Source organism: Heteronotia binoei, chromosome 21 (genome assembly GCF_032191835.1).
Source record: "Heteronotia binoei isolate CCM8104 ecotype False Entrance Well chromosome 21, APGP_CSIRO_Hbin_v1, whole genome shotgun sequence".
Classification (NCBI taxonomy): domain Eukaryota; kingdom Metazoa; phylum Chordata; class Lepidosauria; order Squamata; family Gekkonidae; genus Heteronotia; species Heteronotia binoei.
In genome coordinates this window covers 121,857,388-121,877,705 of record NC_083243.1, presented here as the reverse complement: position 1 = coordinate 121,877,705, position 20,318 = coordinate 121,857,388, and the positions used below count along the sequence as shown (strand labels likewise).

General features: G+C 43.7%; 1 protein-coding gene across 4 annotated transcripts in view; it reads right to left on the bottom strand.

Moving 5' to 3' along the window:
• NELL1 (neural EGFL like 1) overlaps window positions 1-20,318 on the bottom strand; it is a 994,364-nt gene that overhangs the window by 428,312 nt on the left and 545,734 nt on the right. For all 4 annotated transcript variants that reach the window (XM_060262209.1, XM_060262211.1, XM_060262210.1 and 1 more), the window contains exon 13: window positions 7,072-7,197. In XM_060262209.1, the coding sequence (XP_060118192.1) occupies window positions 7,072-7,197 (126 nt within the window). The remainder of the gene's footprint in view (window positions 1-7,071; window positions 7,198-20,318) is intronic.

Sequence of the window (20,318 nt, the reverse complement as noted above, 5' to 3'; positions counted from 1 at the left end):
TAAAGTTTTAAAAACAGGTAAACAAAAAGACTGTTATTAAATAGGGGGTTAGGAAACTTGGCAAGCACCTGGAGGCATCTACTTCATAGAATCATAGGTTTGGAAGGGACCTCCAGGGTCATCTAGTCCAACCCCCTAAGCAATGCAGGAAACTCACAAATACCTCTCCCTAAATTCACAGGATCTTCATCACTGTCAGATGGCCATCTAGCCTCTGTTTAAAAACCTCCAAGGAAGGAGAGCCCACCACCTCCCAAGGGAATCTGTTCCACTGAGGAATTGCTCCAACTGTCAGGAAGAAGAGTTTGCCTAAGTCAGCCACTTATCAGCTGTATAGCCAAGGGAAGCATGTGGAGTGGTGCTGGGCAGTATCTAACTGAACCCTAGGTGCAATACTGATGTATTTTTATTAGTTTTTATTCCCCCCCCCCCCAAAGAATGGGGCTCAGAGCAGCTAGCAACATAGCAGCAGAGTGACAACAATAAAACTGTGAGGAAAAACCCCCCTTACAGAACATCGTAATTACCAGCCTGGTTGCCAGAGCAACTGGAGAAGTGACTCGCACACATATGGCCAGAGAGTGTGGGTAAACCTATCCAAGGGCAAAAGGGATTTATGCAGTACAAGCAGCCATAATGCTACAAAGGCATTCAAGACCGGTACAAGAGTGCCCACCAGGAGAACGGAAGACTTCCCGTCATTCCGTATGACATCTATCCAAGCTATGAGATGGAGGAGACTGCGCCACCAGGAGCTATCCAGGCAAATGGTTTTGAAGCGCTGACCATGGAATCCACCGTGGAGGGCTAACACCACACTAAGCCATCTTCCTACGAAGTGGACGGCTCACGTACACTCCAGATGTCACCTGTGCCTGCAAGCAACCTACCCCACCCCAGGAGTGGTTAATTGACCAACTGCCACTGTCTTTGTCCAACGGAACTCAAGACAAAGACTGGTGCCAAGGAGAAGACAGAAGAAGAGGAAGACCATCTTCAGCCAGAGCCAAGTTTGTATAAACTGGGTGTTACCTAGGCCATGATTTGACTCTCTATTGTCACTTTTATAAAAGTCCTAAGTATCTCCCCACCCAAGTAATCTCTCTATTCTTCTCCCCAACTGTCATTTTGGAGCCTCCCCCTGGTCCATTTCAACCTGAAAGTTCACTCAGGTATCCAGGATCCAGGCCAGTCCATTGGTCAAGAGCAAGCACCCAATTAGGTGCCACCAATGAACTTTCTATTGGTTGTCACAGTAGTCCAGCCCTTATGGTCACTGCGAAACCTCCCCTTTTCATGAGGTCATACACCAGCTGACCACCTTCCTGCTCCCTCGTACCTCCCATCCCCTAAGGGCTCAAGAGAGTCCTTATAATCTGTGGACTAGCTACCCACAGGTTTGCTTCTAGCAGTATCCCAATTCCGCTGCATAGATCCATCCCCGATTCCTGATCAGTTTCGGGTCCCTTCTCTCACTTCCTCGCTCATCGCCATTGGAGCCTTCCTTGAAGACTACGATCGGTAAATATCGCCCTGTTTGTCTACCCATGTGTTCCCCTATCACTCTACCTATTTTTCTTAGGACTGTGTGTATGATTTTGAGTATTTTATCTTGTATGGAAGCCTATATTTTTCTTAATAAATTTTAATTGTTTTACTTAATTAGAGTCCCTAATATTTTTAAGCATTACTTTCTGGATGTGGAATCCTTTATACACAGGTAAAAGATCCTGAGTGAGCCAGGTGCCCACCTGACAATTCCCCAACCTCGTTTTGAGGGCATTTTGGCTTACAAAACTATAATTTCAATAAAATCCATTTAAGATCTCAGCAGCAAACTAATGCTTTTGGTATAAAAATTAACATAGTTGAAGGTAGAATTTGCCAAAATTGCATTAGTGGAATGCCTGGTTTTACACGCCCTACAAAATGCATGATGGAAAAGGACCTCATCCTTTTCACACTTATATAGGAAAACTGAGAGCTTACAGTGTGGCACTTAGAGGTTAAGTTAGATATTATGATTAGATAAGTTAATTATTACAGTATGGAATGAAAAAATCAAAAGCTTCCCCCCCCACCACCATTTTTCCTACTGCAAAATGCTAGTAAGAAAATCCCCCTCTTTGAACTACAACCAAACCTGTAAAGCTGCAGGAAAACAGATTACTTTAATAAGTGATGAACATTGAACCGAATATTTGCAACCTCACTTATTCAATTATTCCTTCCTTTGTCACCAGAAACATGTACAACAAAAATGGATGATTGCACGTTGTAGTGTATTTGCATTTTTGCTTCATAGCCTTACAGCAAATCCCAAACACTGATTTCTATCTTGTTCATTTATCTGATGATAATATCTTGTTGGAAGGAAAGGATCATTATCAAATTACATGTACATTTAAAGAAGTCTACATATATATTTAAGGAAGACCAATACAATCTGCATGAAGAATCAAGACAAAATACAATTACAGTTTGCACCTTAGACTCCAGTACAGGGGTGGCCAAACTTGCTTAAATTAAACATCAGACATTTGAGAGCCACAAGACATGAACATCAGATGCTTGAGAGCTGCGAGGAGGGAGGGAGGGAGGGAGGAAAGGAAGGAAGAAAGGAAAATAGATGAGGGAGGAAGAAAAAGGTGGTAAGAAAGCAACTTTTAACTTTAAATGCATTCTCCATGCCACCAGCTGGCTTGACTTGGAGAAGCGTTTGAAAGAGAGAAATGCCTTCTCCTAGCCAGCCGACAGGGTGGTGGGGGCTTCGAGAGCCACCCAATATGTGTGAAAGAACTACATGCAGCTCCCAAGCCACAGTTTGGTCAACCCTGCTCCAGTAGTATCAGAAATAAGGGGTTTAATTAAACAAAATATTAAAACCCTAGAAACACGTTCCTTAAGGGGTGGTCTGTTGAATGTAACTGAGTATTGGTTAAAGCTGAAAAGAATGGGAAAGAGAAATTAGACTGCTCAAATTCAGGGAAATTAATGAATATTTGAGAAAAATAGGGAGGGATGATGGAATTGGGGGTTCCCCAGTTTTTGCCAACAATTCCTCATGGTCCAGCAGTTTTGTATTGTTAATACAACCGCTATTATTTCATGATTGATTCCCCCTGATTTATTGAAATATTTAAAAAGTCACGACCACAAATAATTATTGAATATATCCAGGATAAGACTATTGAGTCTTGCCCTACAACACAATGGCTGCTTACAGATCAGCAGCTCCAGGTGGCATTAAGGTGACCTGGAAGTGAGCCACCTGGAAAAGGAGCTCCCGGGAGCATCCTGGCAGCCCGCAAAAGAGGGACGGGCTGCAGGCACCCCAGGGAGCATCCAGAGCAACTACATGCCCAGTCCATGGCTCCCCAAGTGCTTTCCAGGTGCTTTGGGCATCTCGAGCGCCTTCCAGAGTGCTTTCTGGGTGTTTCCAGGTGCCTCCGAGATGCCCCAGTGAAAAGGCACCACTTTGAAAGTGGTGTCTTTTTAAGCCTGCTCCCGGTAAGTCAGGGGTGGATCGGGGGCAGATGGAGACAGCAGGCAGATGTGTGCGTGTAGATATGCCTTTGGAAGGCACTCTCCTGCCATCCCTGGGGCAGCTTAAACTGCCCGTCTGTAACCAGCCAATGAAATCTATCTGTATCCATAAAATTTGAGATGGTATTACTAATTCCAAGATGACCTTAAATAAAGACCTTAAGCATTATGAACTGACTTCTAGTCAAGATTAAATATTCAGACACCTAATTCAATTTGTTCTTCTATACAACTTAAAAGAGAGACTTTCCAGTATAACCTCATTCTGTGTTAGAAACTTTGCCCAATACAAAAGGAAAACAATTTCAGAGTTATGAGCGGCAGCTTTCACAGGATGAAGACTACTCAGACAGGTACTAGCAGGAGACAGCTTATCTCATATTCTAGAGGAATTGTATCTATATTTTTTCTTAAGCCTCAAACAAACCACCTGCAGACCTTAGCTTAAAACATCCATGTTCTCCTAGGACTTGTAACGACTGATGTTTGCTGACAGCTATTAAAAATTTACTGACTTTGATGTATATAGCTATTGTATTTGATGTATATAGCTATGTATATAGCTATTCTATCTACATTATTAAGCAATCTTTCTGACGGTCCTGTTTTTTTTTTAAATCACTCTGTATCTCAAAAGCACAATATTTTCTATGTGATCATTCAAACAAGCGCTTTGTGGATTTTACTGTTTATGGATGTACAACAATACAGCAACTGTGCACATTCTTTTTATAGATACACACCACACATACAAACCAATTCTATCCCATATAAAATATGGTTGTTGCACTCTCTACCTACAAGGCTATCCCTGTGTTTTCTCAGCTCCAAAACATCCTCTGAGTTGACTGCAAGAGGCCTCAACAAAATATTCAGTTGGATATCAAAGTAGAGACCCTGAAACAGGCATTATCTGCCAAACTCTCATATGGGAGTAGCACAGTGACTGGAATACCCAAAGGAGCACATTGAGTCCCCAGAACTTTTTCACATTCACTCGGGTAATCCAATCGCTTCACACCAGCTAAATTAGTCCACTGTCATCCCACCTGGCCATACTCTGACCCCCAAATTATCCACTAAATGTTCCTCTGTCTGCACTCATCCAAAATTCAAAAACACCAATAAGAAACAAGACCAGTGGCACTGATCCTAGTCTGAGGCCAACCCTAAACTCTGTACAGAATTGAGCCAGTAATAGAGTTAACCGCTGAACTCCAGGCACTTTGAAACCTAACAACAAGGTACCTCAGCCCATCCAATTTAGCAAGTGGTCCTAAGTGCTGGGCTAGTATCTGGAAGACCAGGTGTGAATCCCCACTTGTGCCATAGTACCTCACTAGGTGACCTTGGGCCAGTCATACATTCTCAGTCTTACCCACCTCACAGGGTTGTTGAGAGAATAAAATGGAGGTGAGGAGAATTATGTAACCCACTTTGGCCCCATTGTGGAGAAAGGTGGAGTATAAATTAACTAGATAGACAGACGATTCTGCTTCCAGATCTTCACAAGATTGCCATTTTATACAGTTGATTTCCATTCTGTACCTTCTTCCACCTCAGGAACCCCCATCTAAGGTCAGCTTTTTCTTTTCCTACCAACTGCATTAGACAAGAGTATTCATAACTAGTTTTTCCTTTATTCCCTTATTTTCCCTTAGATTTTCATGAACAAGCTGATTAAGTATCATCCAAGGGCAGCATAGCTAGGGTTGTGCTACTGTATCGCACCATTGGTTTATGCTTCTATTTTTCCTTTAATTTCATATTCTAGCTCTGTATTTTGATAAGGAAATAAAGATCTTCTTGTTTCAGACATTCTATTATTCATTTTCCTAAGGGATACCGTGGTTTCATATAATTGCCCTGTAAGATATGTATTGGTCTGCACCTATACATGTGACCCACCCTAGTCCTGAATCCTGAAGCAGGTGTTGGTAATACACATTTCTGCTTCAGATCATCTCATGAGTGGGGAGAGGAAAAAGCAGATTTTGGGTTCACTTTAAGCATCCCTTCTCCCACTCCAGCACCTCTGAGAGATAACAGCACTGATCAGTAAAACAGAGAAGAAAGGAAGCCTTGCTAGCATAGCTTTAGGAATTCACCATCTACGAAGATCACAAGCTCTGAATTGACATCAAACAAAAGCACATAGATAAATCCACACCATTTACACAATATAATAATGAATTAGATTCTTGGAAAGTCCAAACACATCTGGTTGTAAATTCATGCCTTTCTATGTAGAGAAAACACATTTTGCCTCTCAAAGCTCTGCAAATTTAAATGAAGGCTAAGTAAATAGCCATATACTTGTTATAAATAACAGTATCAAGTGCTCATACATAAACTCTTCCATCTCTACAAATATCCTGAATAGTGTTATTTTTTACCCAATTAAAGAGGTATCCAGACATCAGTGGTGCATCATTAACTGACTAGGTTGGATTCTATGAACCATCTTCAAAAGACACTAGAGGAGGCAAATATTTTCACCTCTTTTTCTGATGAGCTAAATTTGTGAACTCCAAGAATACAGTGGTGGACACTGAGGAATCCATGTGACCAATAAACAAATGCAAATACAATATTGGTTACTGAACTGAGGCGGCAAAAGTAGGTGGAATCACAACTCCTGTTCTTATGCCAGTGGAATCTCTTCTGCTGGCAGAAGACTTCTTATACTAGTGGAAAGGATTCATAGGATCTTCAAAGGACCTTGTACATCCAGAATAGAAAGTAATCTGGATTAGTATTAAGGATATGATTGCATATGCACCTCAATAAAAAATGAAACTCAGTTTCACTGATGTTTAATTTACCCATATATTTCATTCACCTATTAATGGTAGTTTTTAGTACATTTCCATTGATAATACATCAATCAGTGGTTTGTAACCTACTATTGTGCTCATTTAAAGCAATGTGTTCCATCAGTGCAAAGTCTGTTGTGTCTATGGAAGAGGCTGTTCTACCAGTGGGACATAAATTGCACTACTGAGGTGTGATGCTGGAGTGGACTGCCCTTTGAAGAAGAAGACTGCAGAATTATACCCCACCCTTCTCTCTGAATCAGAGACTCAGAGCGGCTTACAATCTCCTATATCTTCTCCCCCCACAATAGACACCCTGTGAGGTGGGTGGGGCTGAGAGGGCTCTCACAGCAGCTGCTCTTTCAAGGACAACACCTGCAATAGCTACGGCTAACCCAAGGCCATTCCAGCAGGTGCAAGTGGAGGTTCTCGCAGATAAGAGTCTGCACACTTAACCACTATACCAAACTTTGCTGAACCGAATGATACAATACTACCAATATTTGTAAAATCCTGAGAAGCCAACTAAAGTGGTTCTAAAAAATTCTGAAACTTTTTTGTCTACTTTCTACAATATTAAAGGCAGGAAAAAATTCTTTATGGAAGAAACTTGACTTGCCTGAAATACCATATTTGCTTTCTTCCAACTGATCATCATAGATTATTAATTGATTATCATGGTGTGACTAGTATCACATGAAAATCTTACCTGTACATGAGAAATCATCAATGCGAATATATCCTGGGACACAGTCACAGCGATATGATCCAGGCAGGTTCACACACACTGTGTTGGCATGACAATAATGCATCTTAGCAGCACACTCATCAATATCTGAGGGAAGAAAAATAATCTATGAAATTGCAATCTGCTGCACAGTTGCATGTCAACAGTGGTACGATATTAGAATATTAAAAAAACACATATAAATATCTAAGCAAATTCCCCAAAAGCTTCTATTACCTTTAAACAAATACACTTCAGCACTACTCCTTAAAACATAATTATGGTCTGGCAAGGCTACTGTCAGAAATTATCTACCTAGCGCTGCTATGAAGGAGTTTTCTTATATTGTAAAGGCAAGATATATATTGATAAAGTACTGCAGTATGTCTGCTATCTGGACTGTTCAAAGAAATGAAATTTCCAAGCATGAAAGCAAAAAAAGAGAGAGACTAGATTACTCAATTAAAATCTAAACACATATTTTTTTCAAAACTTGCACACCAATAAATCACAAATTTCTTCAAGTGATTTATATGTCAACTTTTATAGGATATGTTTTCCTTGCAAGAGAGAGCACTGAAGCCTTATGATGTCATGGATACAGCCTTTCTAATCTATGTCTAGACGGTATGAGGGGGGAGACAATGCAGTCAGAATGGGAGACAACAGTAGCACAAACCAACTAGCACACTAAAATCTTAAATTCTCCATCTAGACTCTCTGAATTGCTCCCTCTTTCAATTCCTTTTTTAGACAAACCTTTTCAGACCCTTGCTGTCTGACAAATGGATGGGATTCACATGTCATATACTCAGAAGATCCAATTGCCCGCTTTCCCCATCAGTTAAGTAAACATATCTATGATTATTTATGATTATTTATTTTACTCATTATTTATTATTCACAATTATTTATTTTATCACCTAAAAAAATATGAGACAAATCTTGAAAGTTCTTGCACAGGCAAAATATTAGTACTTTTGTAATAAGCCAAAAGAGTTTCAATAAGACTATCAAAATTTCTAAGAGGAGTTTCTCATATGCTTAAGTAATGCAAGATATCCTCCCTCTCATTCTAAATATTTTAACAAGGTAAGGAATACAAGCCAACTGATTGCTTGGGACTCTCTTCCTCACCCATGCTTTAAAAGGGCAGGGGGCAAAATTGATTGTCTTACCATTTCTGTTTGAAATGCTAGTTCTTCAAATAGTTTTTGATTGTGTCAAAATGCTTCTTTTGCTCAGTCATACTTCTAAAACAGTAAATGCCACATGGACAGATTTCCCTATGAAGATAGGAGCCACAACTCTCCAGATATATCTGATACTCAGCAACAAGAACAACAACAACAAACCCCACCACTAATTCTTTTGTTGCATTAATTGGTAATTATAGTAGACCTCGGAGCCATATTACTTATATTAAGTTCTGAAAGAGATGTCCTTATTTGTTTTAAATGCTACATTTATTTTATTTATTTATGTATTTGATTTGATTTTTAGCCCACTCTTCCCGTAGAACAGGCTCAGGGTGGGTTACATCATAAAAACAGTCAACAGTAAAAACAAGAAAAGACCAGTTTAAAATATATAAAATCTAAAATTAGACAAACTAAGATGGCAGATTCTGCCTCACAGATGTGACCTATTGTCCAGGTCCAGGAGATCTTGTAGTGCTGGGTTGGAATGAGGGGGGGAGGGTGGAGTCCGATAACAAGTGATGCCCACTGCCTCAACTGAAAGCCTGGCGAAAAAACTCTGTTTTACAGGCCCTATGGAATTGAAGCAGATCATGCAGGGCGCAGATCTCCACGGGAAGCTCATTCCACTAGGCAGGAGCCAGGGCTGAAAAGGCCCTAGCCCTTGTTGAGGCCAGATGGACATCTCTGGAGCTGGGTATTACCAAAAGATGTTGGTTTGCCGCCACACCAAACAATCATCGAAAAAAACAAACACCTGTCCATTAAATCATGAGACCAAATGGGACTGGTGAACTACCTCTGACCCCTCTATGATCTACTGGTAGATCGTGATCTACCTGTTGGACATGCCTGGTATAGGGCTTTAAAGGTAAGTACCAACACCTTGAACCAGATCCGGTACTCAATGGGTAGCCAGTGCAGTTCATGCAGAACAGGATGGATCCGTGCCCGTACAGGCGACAAAGTCAACATCTGTGCAGCAGTGTTCTGCACCAGCTGGAGTTTCCGGAGGAGGGTCAAGGGTAGCCCCATGTAGAGAGAGTTACAATAATCTAGCCTCAAAGTAACCACTGCATGGGTTACTGTGGCCAGGTTGCAGGGGTTGAGATATGGACCAACTGTCTGTCCCGCCTCAGATGGAAAAAGGCCGATCTGGCAGTGGTGGTAACCTGGGCCTCCATGGTTAGAGAGGCATCCAGAAATACTCCCAAACTCTTCACCCTTGATGCAGGCATCAGTGGAGCCCCATCAAAGGATGGGAGGCTGATCTCTGATCCCAGTCCCTTATAACCTAGGCACAGCACCTCTTTCTAATATGGATTCAGTTTCAGCCAGCTCTGTTGCAACCAACCAGCCACAGCCCCTCTGGGGCTGAATCCGGGTGGCCATCCATCAGCAGATAGAGCTGGGTGTCATCTGCATATTGATGATACCCCAGCCCATACCTCCAGATGATCTGGGCAAGGGGGTGCATGTAGATATTGAATAACATTGGGGAGAGAACTGCTCCCTGCAGCACACATTGTAATGGGTGCTGCTGGGATAGTTCACCCTCAAGCACCACCCTCTGTCCCCGACCTTTGAGAAAGGAGACCAGCCATTTAGGGCCAGCCCCCATATCCCTGCATCAGTGAGGCAGTGGGCCAACACTTCATGGTCGAACGCTGCTGACAGATCAAGAAGGATCAGCAGCGCCGAACCACCTCGATCGAGATGCCTCCAGAGATCATCCACCAAGGTGACCAACACCATCTCCATCCCATGGGCAGGGCAGAAGCTGGGTTGGAAGGGATCCAGGACAACAGCATCCTCCAAGAAAGTCTGAAGCTGCGTTGCCACTGCCCTCTCCACTACCTTGCCCAGGAACGGCAAGTTTGAAACTGGGTGGTAGTTTGCTAGGACCACAGGGTCCAGAGATGGTTTCTTCAGGAGAGGACAGATCACTGCCTCCTACAAAGCCCCCGGGAATGCCCCTATTGAGAGGGACAAGTTGATGATCTCCCTCAGGGGAGTTCATATGCCATCAATGCAGGCTTTAACCAGCCATGACAGACAATGATCAAGGGGGATCAATTTCACAGCAGCCAGGGTCTTGTCAACTTCATCCTGGGAGAGCAAGCTGAAATGGTCCAAAACTGGACCTGAAGACAGGCAAGGGGCTTCCAGTTCCACTATTGTATCAATTGTGGCAGGAAAGTCATGGTGGAGCGACAAGACTTTATCCGCAAAATTATCCGTGAAAGCCACAGCCTATATCCAATTCCCTAGTGTTTGGCATGCCCTGAGGCAAAGATGTTAGGGACCAAATTAGTCTAAATAATTGAGCTGGGCACGATTTTGCAGAAGCGATGGAGGCAGCATAGAACTCCTTCTTTGCTGACTTCATCACCATCTCATAGGTCTTCATAAACAATCTATAAGATGTTCTTGTAGCTTCGTCTCAGGCCTTCTGCCACACTCTCTAGTTGTCTTAGCTCCCATTTCATCTGCCTCAGCTCCGGGGAATACCAAGTTGGTACGGGGGCAGAGAGGGCGCCGGGGAGCGACCACATCGATGGCTTCAGAAAGACAACCCTGCCAGTCTTCCACCAGCTCATCCAATGGGCCACCAGGGGAAATTGGATCCCGCAGAGCCTCTTGGAACCTATTTGGGTCCATTTGGCTCTGCGGGCGAGTTAGGTGTGGATAGCTGGGCCTTCAGGACAAAGTGGTCTGACAATGGCACCACGTCTGTTGTAATACTCCAATCCCCAAGACAAAGATAAGATCTAGCATGTGACCTGCTTGATGTGTGGGAGCTGAAACAACTTGGGAGACCCCTAGTGCTGCCATGGAGGACACCAGGTTCTTAGCCTGAGAGGAAGTCGCATCCTTTCCATGGACACTGAAGTCTCCCAGAACCAATAGTCTGGGATACTCCAATGCCCAGGCGGATATAGCCTCCATCAGGCCAGGCAGGACACTGGATGGTGTGTTAGATGGACAGTACACCAGCCAAATGGCCAAGCTCTCCTCAGCATCCCACACCAGGCCTACACATTCAGTGCCAGCAATCCGTGTCTCAGGGAGTGTCCTGAAGGAGAAAGTCTCCCAGATAAGCATTGCCACCACCCCCCGCCCATTAGTCCAGGACTGGTGGAGGACCGAAAAACCTGGGGGGGGGGGGCAGCTGCCGCAAGGCAATGGTTTCACCATCTCGCACCCAGGTCTGTCACACAAGCCTGGTTTACCGCCTGTTCCACCAGATAATCCTGGAGGACAGAGATCTTATTATTGATAGACCTGGCATTGCACTGCACCAGTGTTGGAGAAGGGTGTACTTTCCTATCCCCACAGCCAGCATCTCTCGGGATGGGACAAAGGTTGGAAGGGGACCGAGCATATCCATATCTCTGTCTCCTTCCTACAAACCACCTTCTCCCACCGCCATACTTTCCACGCCCAAACATCACTGGGATCCCCAACCCCAGTGTGGCCTCCCCCATTGGAGCCTATTGGCCCAGCCTGGGCCCACTAGGTCTCTGGAAGCAGACACTGTGGTGTACAGCTTTGGTTAAATCAACACTGCAAACAGCAATTTTCACTACATAAACTGACCTCCACCTCCCACCTACAAGCCAATACTTCCAGAAATAAACTAATTAATATAAAATATCAATATAGTCTCAATACTAATTAATTAATAATCTAATTCCATATGCAGGAAAATTTATCCTTACAATTCAAAACTAATAATCCCTCCCCCACCTTACACTAACATTAGCCAATTGATCAATAGAAGAAAAATTTAAGGCAATACTAATCAATTAATCAAATCAAACCCCACAGTAATTAACCAGTATACAATTAATTAGTCATAATTCAAAAACAGAAGCAGTAACACATAGCAGAGAAAGGGTGGGTCTATTGTGGGGATTCAGTTGGAACACACAGTCCAAACAACACAGTAGAAAGTGCTCTTCATAGCGCCCAGTCTCTCCACTCTGTGAGAAAAATGTCTGTGTTCCCTTTTCACAGGCAGAGGATCTCCTGTACTCAGCATCTAAACACACCTCACTCCCCCACATGAGGTCAATCACAGTCCTTGATCTTCCTCCAGTCTTGGTCTCCAAGCAACTTGGAGCCAACTGCATCCAGTTTGCAGAAGGAGCTGGACAGTTAAAGCCACAGTCACAAGGGTGGGAGGTGGGAAAGGAGTTGCTGGAATTCAAGCCTCTGTTTGTAATACTCACTCCCATGGGAGCAGCCACAGAGAATAAGTTGATCAGGGAGAAGAGGAGACTGGACCAGTCTACCACACAGAACACAGCACTTATAGCCACCGTTCAAACATATCTAAGATTTCCAACCGGCAGGCAAGATGATTCATGAGCATTCTCGTTACACAGCTTAGAGAGGACACACACACACAAAAAAACTACTGGGGAGGTCTTCAAGCTGCAGCACAGCTGATAGAGTCAGATAGACCTTTGCTGTTTCTTGGTGCCTGCCGCTCTCTCAGCTCCCAGTATCAGCAGCTCTCTCTATGGCTGTAGCAATCAGCTCACTCACCATCTGGTCCTCTGTATCGGTCAGTAGCCCAGGAAACCTCCCAGCTGCTTCACTACCGACCAGGCCACTCAATAAGGACTCACAAATACCACGTTCTGCTGCAGGATTAATGCTGCTGTTTTCCTCAGTGAATCCTCAGGATTCAGGCATTCACAGGTATGTCCAAATATCAGAATTGCAGTGTAGGAAATTTAGGCTTTTCTAGATTGAGAGGAGCTTCATTTCAGTGCTACCTCACAGCTGCCATCTTGGTTAATGTTCTTGGTTAATGTTAATGTTCTTAACGTGTTTTATGAGACTATAACTTTGTACCAATATCTGTTAATTTTCACTCAAACCATTTACTTGTACTATTATTTATTTATTGTATGCCAGAGTTACACACGGGGAATATATAATAATATAAAATATGTAACCAAGTAGATACAATGGGTATGCAGACAGATTGGGCAATCCCACTAAATACTTATATCTACTTCTATCTATCTCTCCCTGGAAAGCACAACACTCACATTTCTGTGACAGATTGGAAAGATGGAGGTCTTGTGGCAGGGTGGCAGTCATTGGTCAGGGTACTGGCTTCCAGCTCTTCATGGTGTGCCTTTAATACTGGCACCAACTGTCAAGTGTGATTATGGATCCCTCCATTATGGAGGCCCAGATCTCAAAGGTTGCCATACTGGGCAACTAGCCCCATCCTGATCTATCCACAGTGAAATGGTCATCTCTAGGCTAGATTACTCGCTCTATGTGGGGCTACCCTTGAAGCTGACCTGGAAATTACATTTTGTCCAAAATACAGTAGTGTGGGTGTTTATGGGTACCCCAACAACAGCACACATCCAGCCAGTGCTTCACCAGCTACATTGGCTCCAAGTTGAGTACCGGATCCACTTCAAGATTCTGGTTTTGATCAATAAAGCCCTATGCAGTCTGGGACCACATACCTGTGGGACCACCTCTCCTGGTATATTTCCCAGAGAGTTTTGTGCTCAGAAGATCAGATTCTTCAGGTAGTACTTAGCTCAAAGGATATTCAGCTATCCTTGATGAGAGCCAGGGCCTTTTCAGTCCTGGCTCCTGCCTGGTAGAACTCTCTTCCTGGTGACATCCATGCCCTGCAGGACTTGAGTCACTTCTGCAGTGCTTGTGTGATGGACTCAAGCAAGTTAGTCTGGAAGCTGGGGAACAGTCTTGCAACCATTGGCTGGGCTGCAGCTCTGGTAACAGACAGGGCTTTTTTGGTAGAAAAAGCCCAGCAGGAACTCATTTACATATTAGGCCACACACCCTGAAATCACCATTGTTACACATAGGGCTTTTTGCAGAAAAAGATCAACGGGGACTCATTTGCATATTAGGCCACAACCCCTGACACCAAGTCAGTCGGAACTGCGTTCCTGCTAAAAAAAAAAGCCCTGGTAACAGAAATGTAGTGAACTGAGAGACCCTTGGAGGCAAGTAAATGCCTGAGAGTTGAGCTTTAGGACTGGAACAGTTCAGCCTGGGAACTGTGGAGATCAGTTGTGAAAGCAACTGGAAAGGAGCTGAGACAGCCTGTGGGCTGAGTTCCTTGGGAGACAGAACAGTTTCTCTCTTAAGAGAGTTATTGGGCAGAAAGAGGCAAAACCAGGCACCTTCTGTGAGGAGAATCTCTGAGGCGATCTGTCAGCGCATCAGGGCAGTCTCCTGGTCTAAATAAGAACACTCTAACACACAAATACTGGGACTGGATTCTTGTCACTAGGAAGGATTCCCAAGAGTCAGACAAGGTATCTAGCTGGGTGGGGCACACAGGATCGAGGGGCTGGTTAGAGCGCTCAAAAAGTGTGAATCCTGAATGCTAGTGTGTACGTCTGTGAGGGAATATTGAATTGGCATAAGTCAGGAGTTCTCAGTGTGAATGGAAAAGAGTGTATGATTGTTTATTATTTTTATGATTTAAAGCCTGAGCATAGGGGGCTATACCACCTCTACCTAGAGTTCCTAATGCCAAGTAGGCACTGCCTGTCTGTCAAAAGATTTTGTTTATTGCTAAAGCCTGCCTGATGTTAGTTCATAGTTATTAAGCCTGCCTATTTATATATTTTTGAAACTATCTCAGCCTGACAATTCTCTGGTGTTGAAAGATTGTTATTTTGAATTCCTGCCTGCCAAATGATTTGTCTTCAAATAACTAATTAATCTTATTTTACCCCTCTCCCTTACCTTTTTGTGAACCAATAAATATTCTTTGTGGTTTTGAAAACTGTCTGGTGCCTCATTTACTTTAGTTCTGACAGGATTTCTGTGTGTGTGCCTGAAAGACTGAGGGAAGGTGACTGGGGAAAAATTTATGGTGGTCACCCTCCCAAGCTGACCCTGACTGGTTCCTCACAGCTTGAAAAACAGAGATGTTCCACCAGGACTACAGTCAAGGGTAGCAACAGTTTACCATCATATCTTACCCCCATAAAAGAAATTAATAATTTCTGATGCATGTCAATATTCCAAAGATTTAATTTAGATGAGTTTTAAACTAATTTCATACATACCAGTAAAACTATGTTTTAACAATGTTGTACACCACCCTGAGCCCTTTGAGGGAGGGCAGTATAGAAATAAATAAAAACATTTTGGCAGGCTGCACCACAATCACATTTGGGTCCTGGTATTTTCCCCCATTTAAACAACAGGTCTGCACAACTGCCAAAGCTTTCTGTTCTATTAGTCATCTTCCATACTTTACATGGCGAGTCAAATTCTGCAGTCCTCTTGTTGGTACTTATGGATATGGGATGGAACTGATTTTAATCCATGTTTGTAACTATTCATTCTCTAGATCAAAAATGTGTTGATTGCAGGATTTGTGTAGATCTTATTGCCGGGTGTCAGGACTTTAGTCTGGGTAGGTCCACGTCAGCCATGTGTCTTTGTGGATGGGCAACTCTGTTTTCAATTATCTTTCTCTATTCATCTTGTCTTTGGAGATGTGGGGGAAAGATGTGGCACAATGTAGGCAGCCAACAGTTTTGAGTAGGTTTGACCTTCTGACCTCCCTCATCATCCCGTATATGTAACTGTTAGTTCTGTTTATTTGAACAAATAAAAAAAATGTTGGGACTCATACTCTTTCTACACCAGCTCCTCCATTCATTGTGTAACTTATATCTGGTGGACTAGTATGGTTGCCAGCTCTACATTGGGAAATACCAGGAGATTTTGAGAGTGGAGTCTTAGGAGGGTGGAGTTGGGGAATGGGAGGGACTGCAACATTGCATAGTGTCATAGAGTCCATCTTCCACATAGCTATTTTCTCCAAGTAAACTGTTATCTGTTGCCTAGAGATCAATTGTAATAGCCAGAAATCTTCAGCCACCACCAGGAGGTTTGGCAACAAAAGTGAGAGTCATGAGGAAAGAAGCAAGGAGGAAAAGGCACAGCCCCCATGACAAATTAGTCCTTTTACTGATAGTGAAATATTCAAACACACTGAAAATACTGGAATTTCTCTGGTTTATATATTTTCAGTGTGTTTGAATCTTGCACTATCAGTAATTTGTCATGGGGGCTGTGCCCTTTCCTACCACCAGGAGGTTGGCAACTAGGGGTGGGCACAGACAAAAAAATCTTGGTTCAGTTCAAAAATCCTGGTTCAGTTCACTGAACTGGCCTGTTTCCTGAACCAATTTGCAAACTGAATAAAAAGCCCTCCACCCAAAGGCCTAGAGACTCCAAATTCACAGGGTATCTCTAGCTGACTCTCCTCTACATGTCCACTGGATTTGATGAAGATTGGACTTTGGGGGTCTGAGTTATGGACCCCAAAACAAGGTTCCCATGGACACTGCTTTTCAATGAGAGATCGTTCAGGAGTGTACAGAATGGACACCGAATGAGCTAAAGGCATCCAACTTGAACAGTACCTCTTGGGATGCCCATCCATATGCTCCACAAGCTACATGCTGGTTGGATTTGGGGGGGTGGGTCTAAGTTACAGACACCAAAGAAAGGTGCCCCTAGAAAATGCTTTTTGAAGAGATGTTGGATATGGATTCAGGAGTGCACAGATTAGATGACTCTTCATCCACTTGAAAATGTGATCACTGGGCAGGAGAAAAGAGCCCACTGGGCAGGAGTAAACAGGGCCAGGATACACCCACACAGATGGGTGGTGACTGTGTCTCCCCAGGCCCACCCTCCATTGGCTGGCAACATGATAGATGGGAAGGGCCATCCCTCCTGCTCTGCCAAAGTCCTGGGGGCAACCCACATAGCTGTGGGTCGCCCTGTTTCCCCAAGATCATCCTCCACTGGTTGGCAGCAGGATAACTGGGCAGGGCCATTCCTTCCACCCTGCCTGAGGCCCAGGAGCCACTGGCACAGTTGTGGCTGTGTCTCCATGGACCCACCCTTCATTGACCAGCAACATGATAAACAGGAAGGGCTGATCCTCAGAGGCCCAGAGCCCAGGAGACACTGGCACAATTGTGGATGACTGTGTATCCCCAGGTCAACCCTTCATCAGCCAGCAACATGATATATAGGAAGGGCTGACCCTCCCACCCTGCCTGGGGCCAAGGAGCCACCCAAAACTGCCTCCCCAGGCCCACCCTTCTACTGCCCCAACAAGAGAGCAGGGCTCAGCAAAGGAGCTACCCACATCATTATGTCTCCCCCAGCACCCTTGCCAAAAATAATGTTTTGTGCTAGGCACAGAAAACTTGAATTGCCAAGGGAGATATGGTCAAGGAATGAGGGACAAGTGTACCCCAATGGTCAAGGAATGAGGGACAAGTGTTCTCTCTCCAAGTGAGTTCCCCTTGTACAGACACCCTCAGGAGCAGGAGCATGGGGGCCCAGGCAGGCAACTGTCTGAGTGTGTCATCCATGGAAGTATGGCAGTCAGTGAGCTATGTGATCATGTGGAAGTCCAGATAGCTCTCCCCAGTTGGGCCGGGGAGCCACCTGCACTGCTGCGGGCGGTGGGGCGTCCCTAAAACCAGCACACCCTCTCTCTACCTATGACATGATGATTGGTTGGGTTAATCCCACCCACCCACCTTGTGTCTGTTCTGTACCAGGCCAGGCTCCACCTTGAGGTTGTCTTAGGAAGATAAGTCATTGGCAACTCATGCACTGCTGGCCTGCAGACTTCACTGTGATCTCTGTGCAGCTTGGTTGGCATTTATTATATTGTGGGAGCCAGTGATGATGCAGTGGGGGGCAATGCTGGACTGGAGGCATGCAACATATGGTGGAGGGAGACAACATGGTAAGAACATAAGAGAAGCCATGTTGGATCAGGCCAATGGCCCATCCAGTCCAACACTCTGTGCCACACAGTGGCATACAGATATATACATACATATATATATATATATATATATATATATATATATATATATATATATATATATATATATATATATATATATATATATATATATATATATATATATATATATATATATATATATATATATATACACACACACACACACTGTGGCTAATAGCCACTGATGGACCTCTGCTCCATATTTTTATCCAATCCCCTCTTGAAGCTGGCTATGCTTATAGCCACCACCACCTCCTGTGGCAGTGAATTCCACATGTTAATCACCCTTTGGTACTTCCGTTTATCTGTTTTAACCTGACTGCTCAGCAATTTCATTGAATGCCCATGAGTTCTTGTATTGTGAGAAAGGGAGAAAAGTACTTCTCTCTCTACCCTCTCCATCCCATGCATAATCTTGTAAACCTCTATCATGTCACTCCGCAGTCAACGTTTCTCCAAGCTAAAGAGCCCCAAGCGTTTAACCTTTCTTCATAGGGAAAGTGTTCCAAACCTTTAATCATTCTAGTTGCCCTTTTCTGGACTTTTCCAATGCTATAATATCCTTTTTGAGATGCGGTGACCAGAATTATACACAGTATTCCAAATGAGACTGCACCATCGATTTATACATGGGCATTATAATACTTGCTGATTTGTTTTCAGTTCCCTTCCTAATAATTCCCAGCATGGCGTTGGCCTTTTTTATTGCAATCGCACACTTTCTTGACATTTTCAGTGAGTTATCTACCACGACCCCAAGATCTCTCTCTTGGTCAGTCTCTGCCAGTTCACACCCCATCAACTTGGATTTGTAGCTGCCTCACTGCTCCACTGCCTCCCTGGCTGGTTTCCTGCTTCTAATATATTTCAAGAAATTTTTATTGTTAGTCTTTATGTTTTTTGCAATATGCTCCTCATAGTCCCTTTTTGCCTGCCTGATCACAGACTTGCATTTGATTTGCCACAGCCTGTGTTCCCTTTTTTTAATCTCACTTGCACTAGCTTTCCACCACTTAAAAGAGTCCTTCTTACCTTTTATAGCTTCCATTACTTTGTTTGTTAACCATGCAGGCCTTTTCTTATACCTGTTAGTGCCTTTCCTAACTTGTGGTATATATTTTATCTGAGCTTCTAGGATTGTAGTTTTAAGTAGCCTCCAAGCTTCCCCAAGGGTTTTGACTGTATTTACCTTTCCTTTCAGTTTCCTCTTCACATGCCTCCTCATCTCAGAGAATTTACCCCTTTTAAAGTTAAACGTTGTTGTGCCGGTCTTTTGCGACAACTCCCTATTTATACAAATGGTGAAATCAATAACATTATGGTCACTGCTCCCAAGCGGTGAGATCACTTTTACATCTCTCACCAAGTCTTGGGCATTACTTAGGACCAAATCCAGGATCGCCCCGCCCCTGGTAGGTTCTGTGACCATCTGCTCCATAGCACAGTCATTGAGAGCATCAAGAAACTCAATCTCTTTCTCTCGACCAGAACACATATTGACCCAATCAATCTGCGGGTAGTTATGGTGGAGAGGAGCCAGACAGAATCTCATAAGGGGGAAACTGTCATTTTAGGGACCATCATTCCACTCTATGATCTGTCATTCCAGTCCCAAAACACTTCTGCTATTCCCAGAGACTGTCATCCTACTCTGCACCCTGTACTTCCAGTCCCAGAATGCTTCTGCATAAGGATAGGCATGGAACATGATAATGGTGATTCATTTCAGTTTGTGGTTCATTGGGTTGCCCAATATGGTGGTTAGTTTCAGTTCATCGTTTTTAAAAAAACATTTCCTGAACAATCTGTGGTTCGTTGGTTTGTTCTGTTTGGGAAGGCATAGAGTGGCTCCTGAGTGGGCTAGAGACACCAAACTTGTGGCAAACTCTTTAGTGGACTCTCCTCTACCTGCTTGTTTGGTGTAGTGGTTAAGTGTGCCAGTTTAGTGTAGTGGTTAAGTGTGCGGACTCTTATCTGGGAGAACCAGGTTTGATTCATCTCCTCCATTTGCAGCTGCTGGAATGGCCTTGGGTCAGCCATAGCTCTCACAAAAATTGTCCTTGAAAGGGCAGCTTCTGTGAGAACTTTCTCAGCCTAACCCACCTCATAGGGTGTCTGTTGTGGAGGGAGAAAATAAAGCAGATTGTAAACTGCTCTGA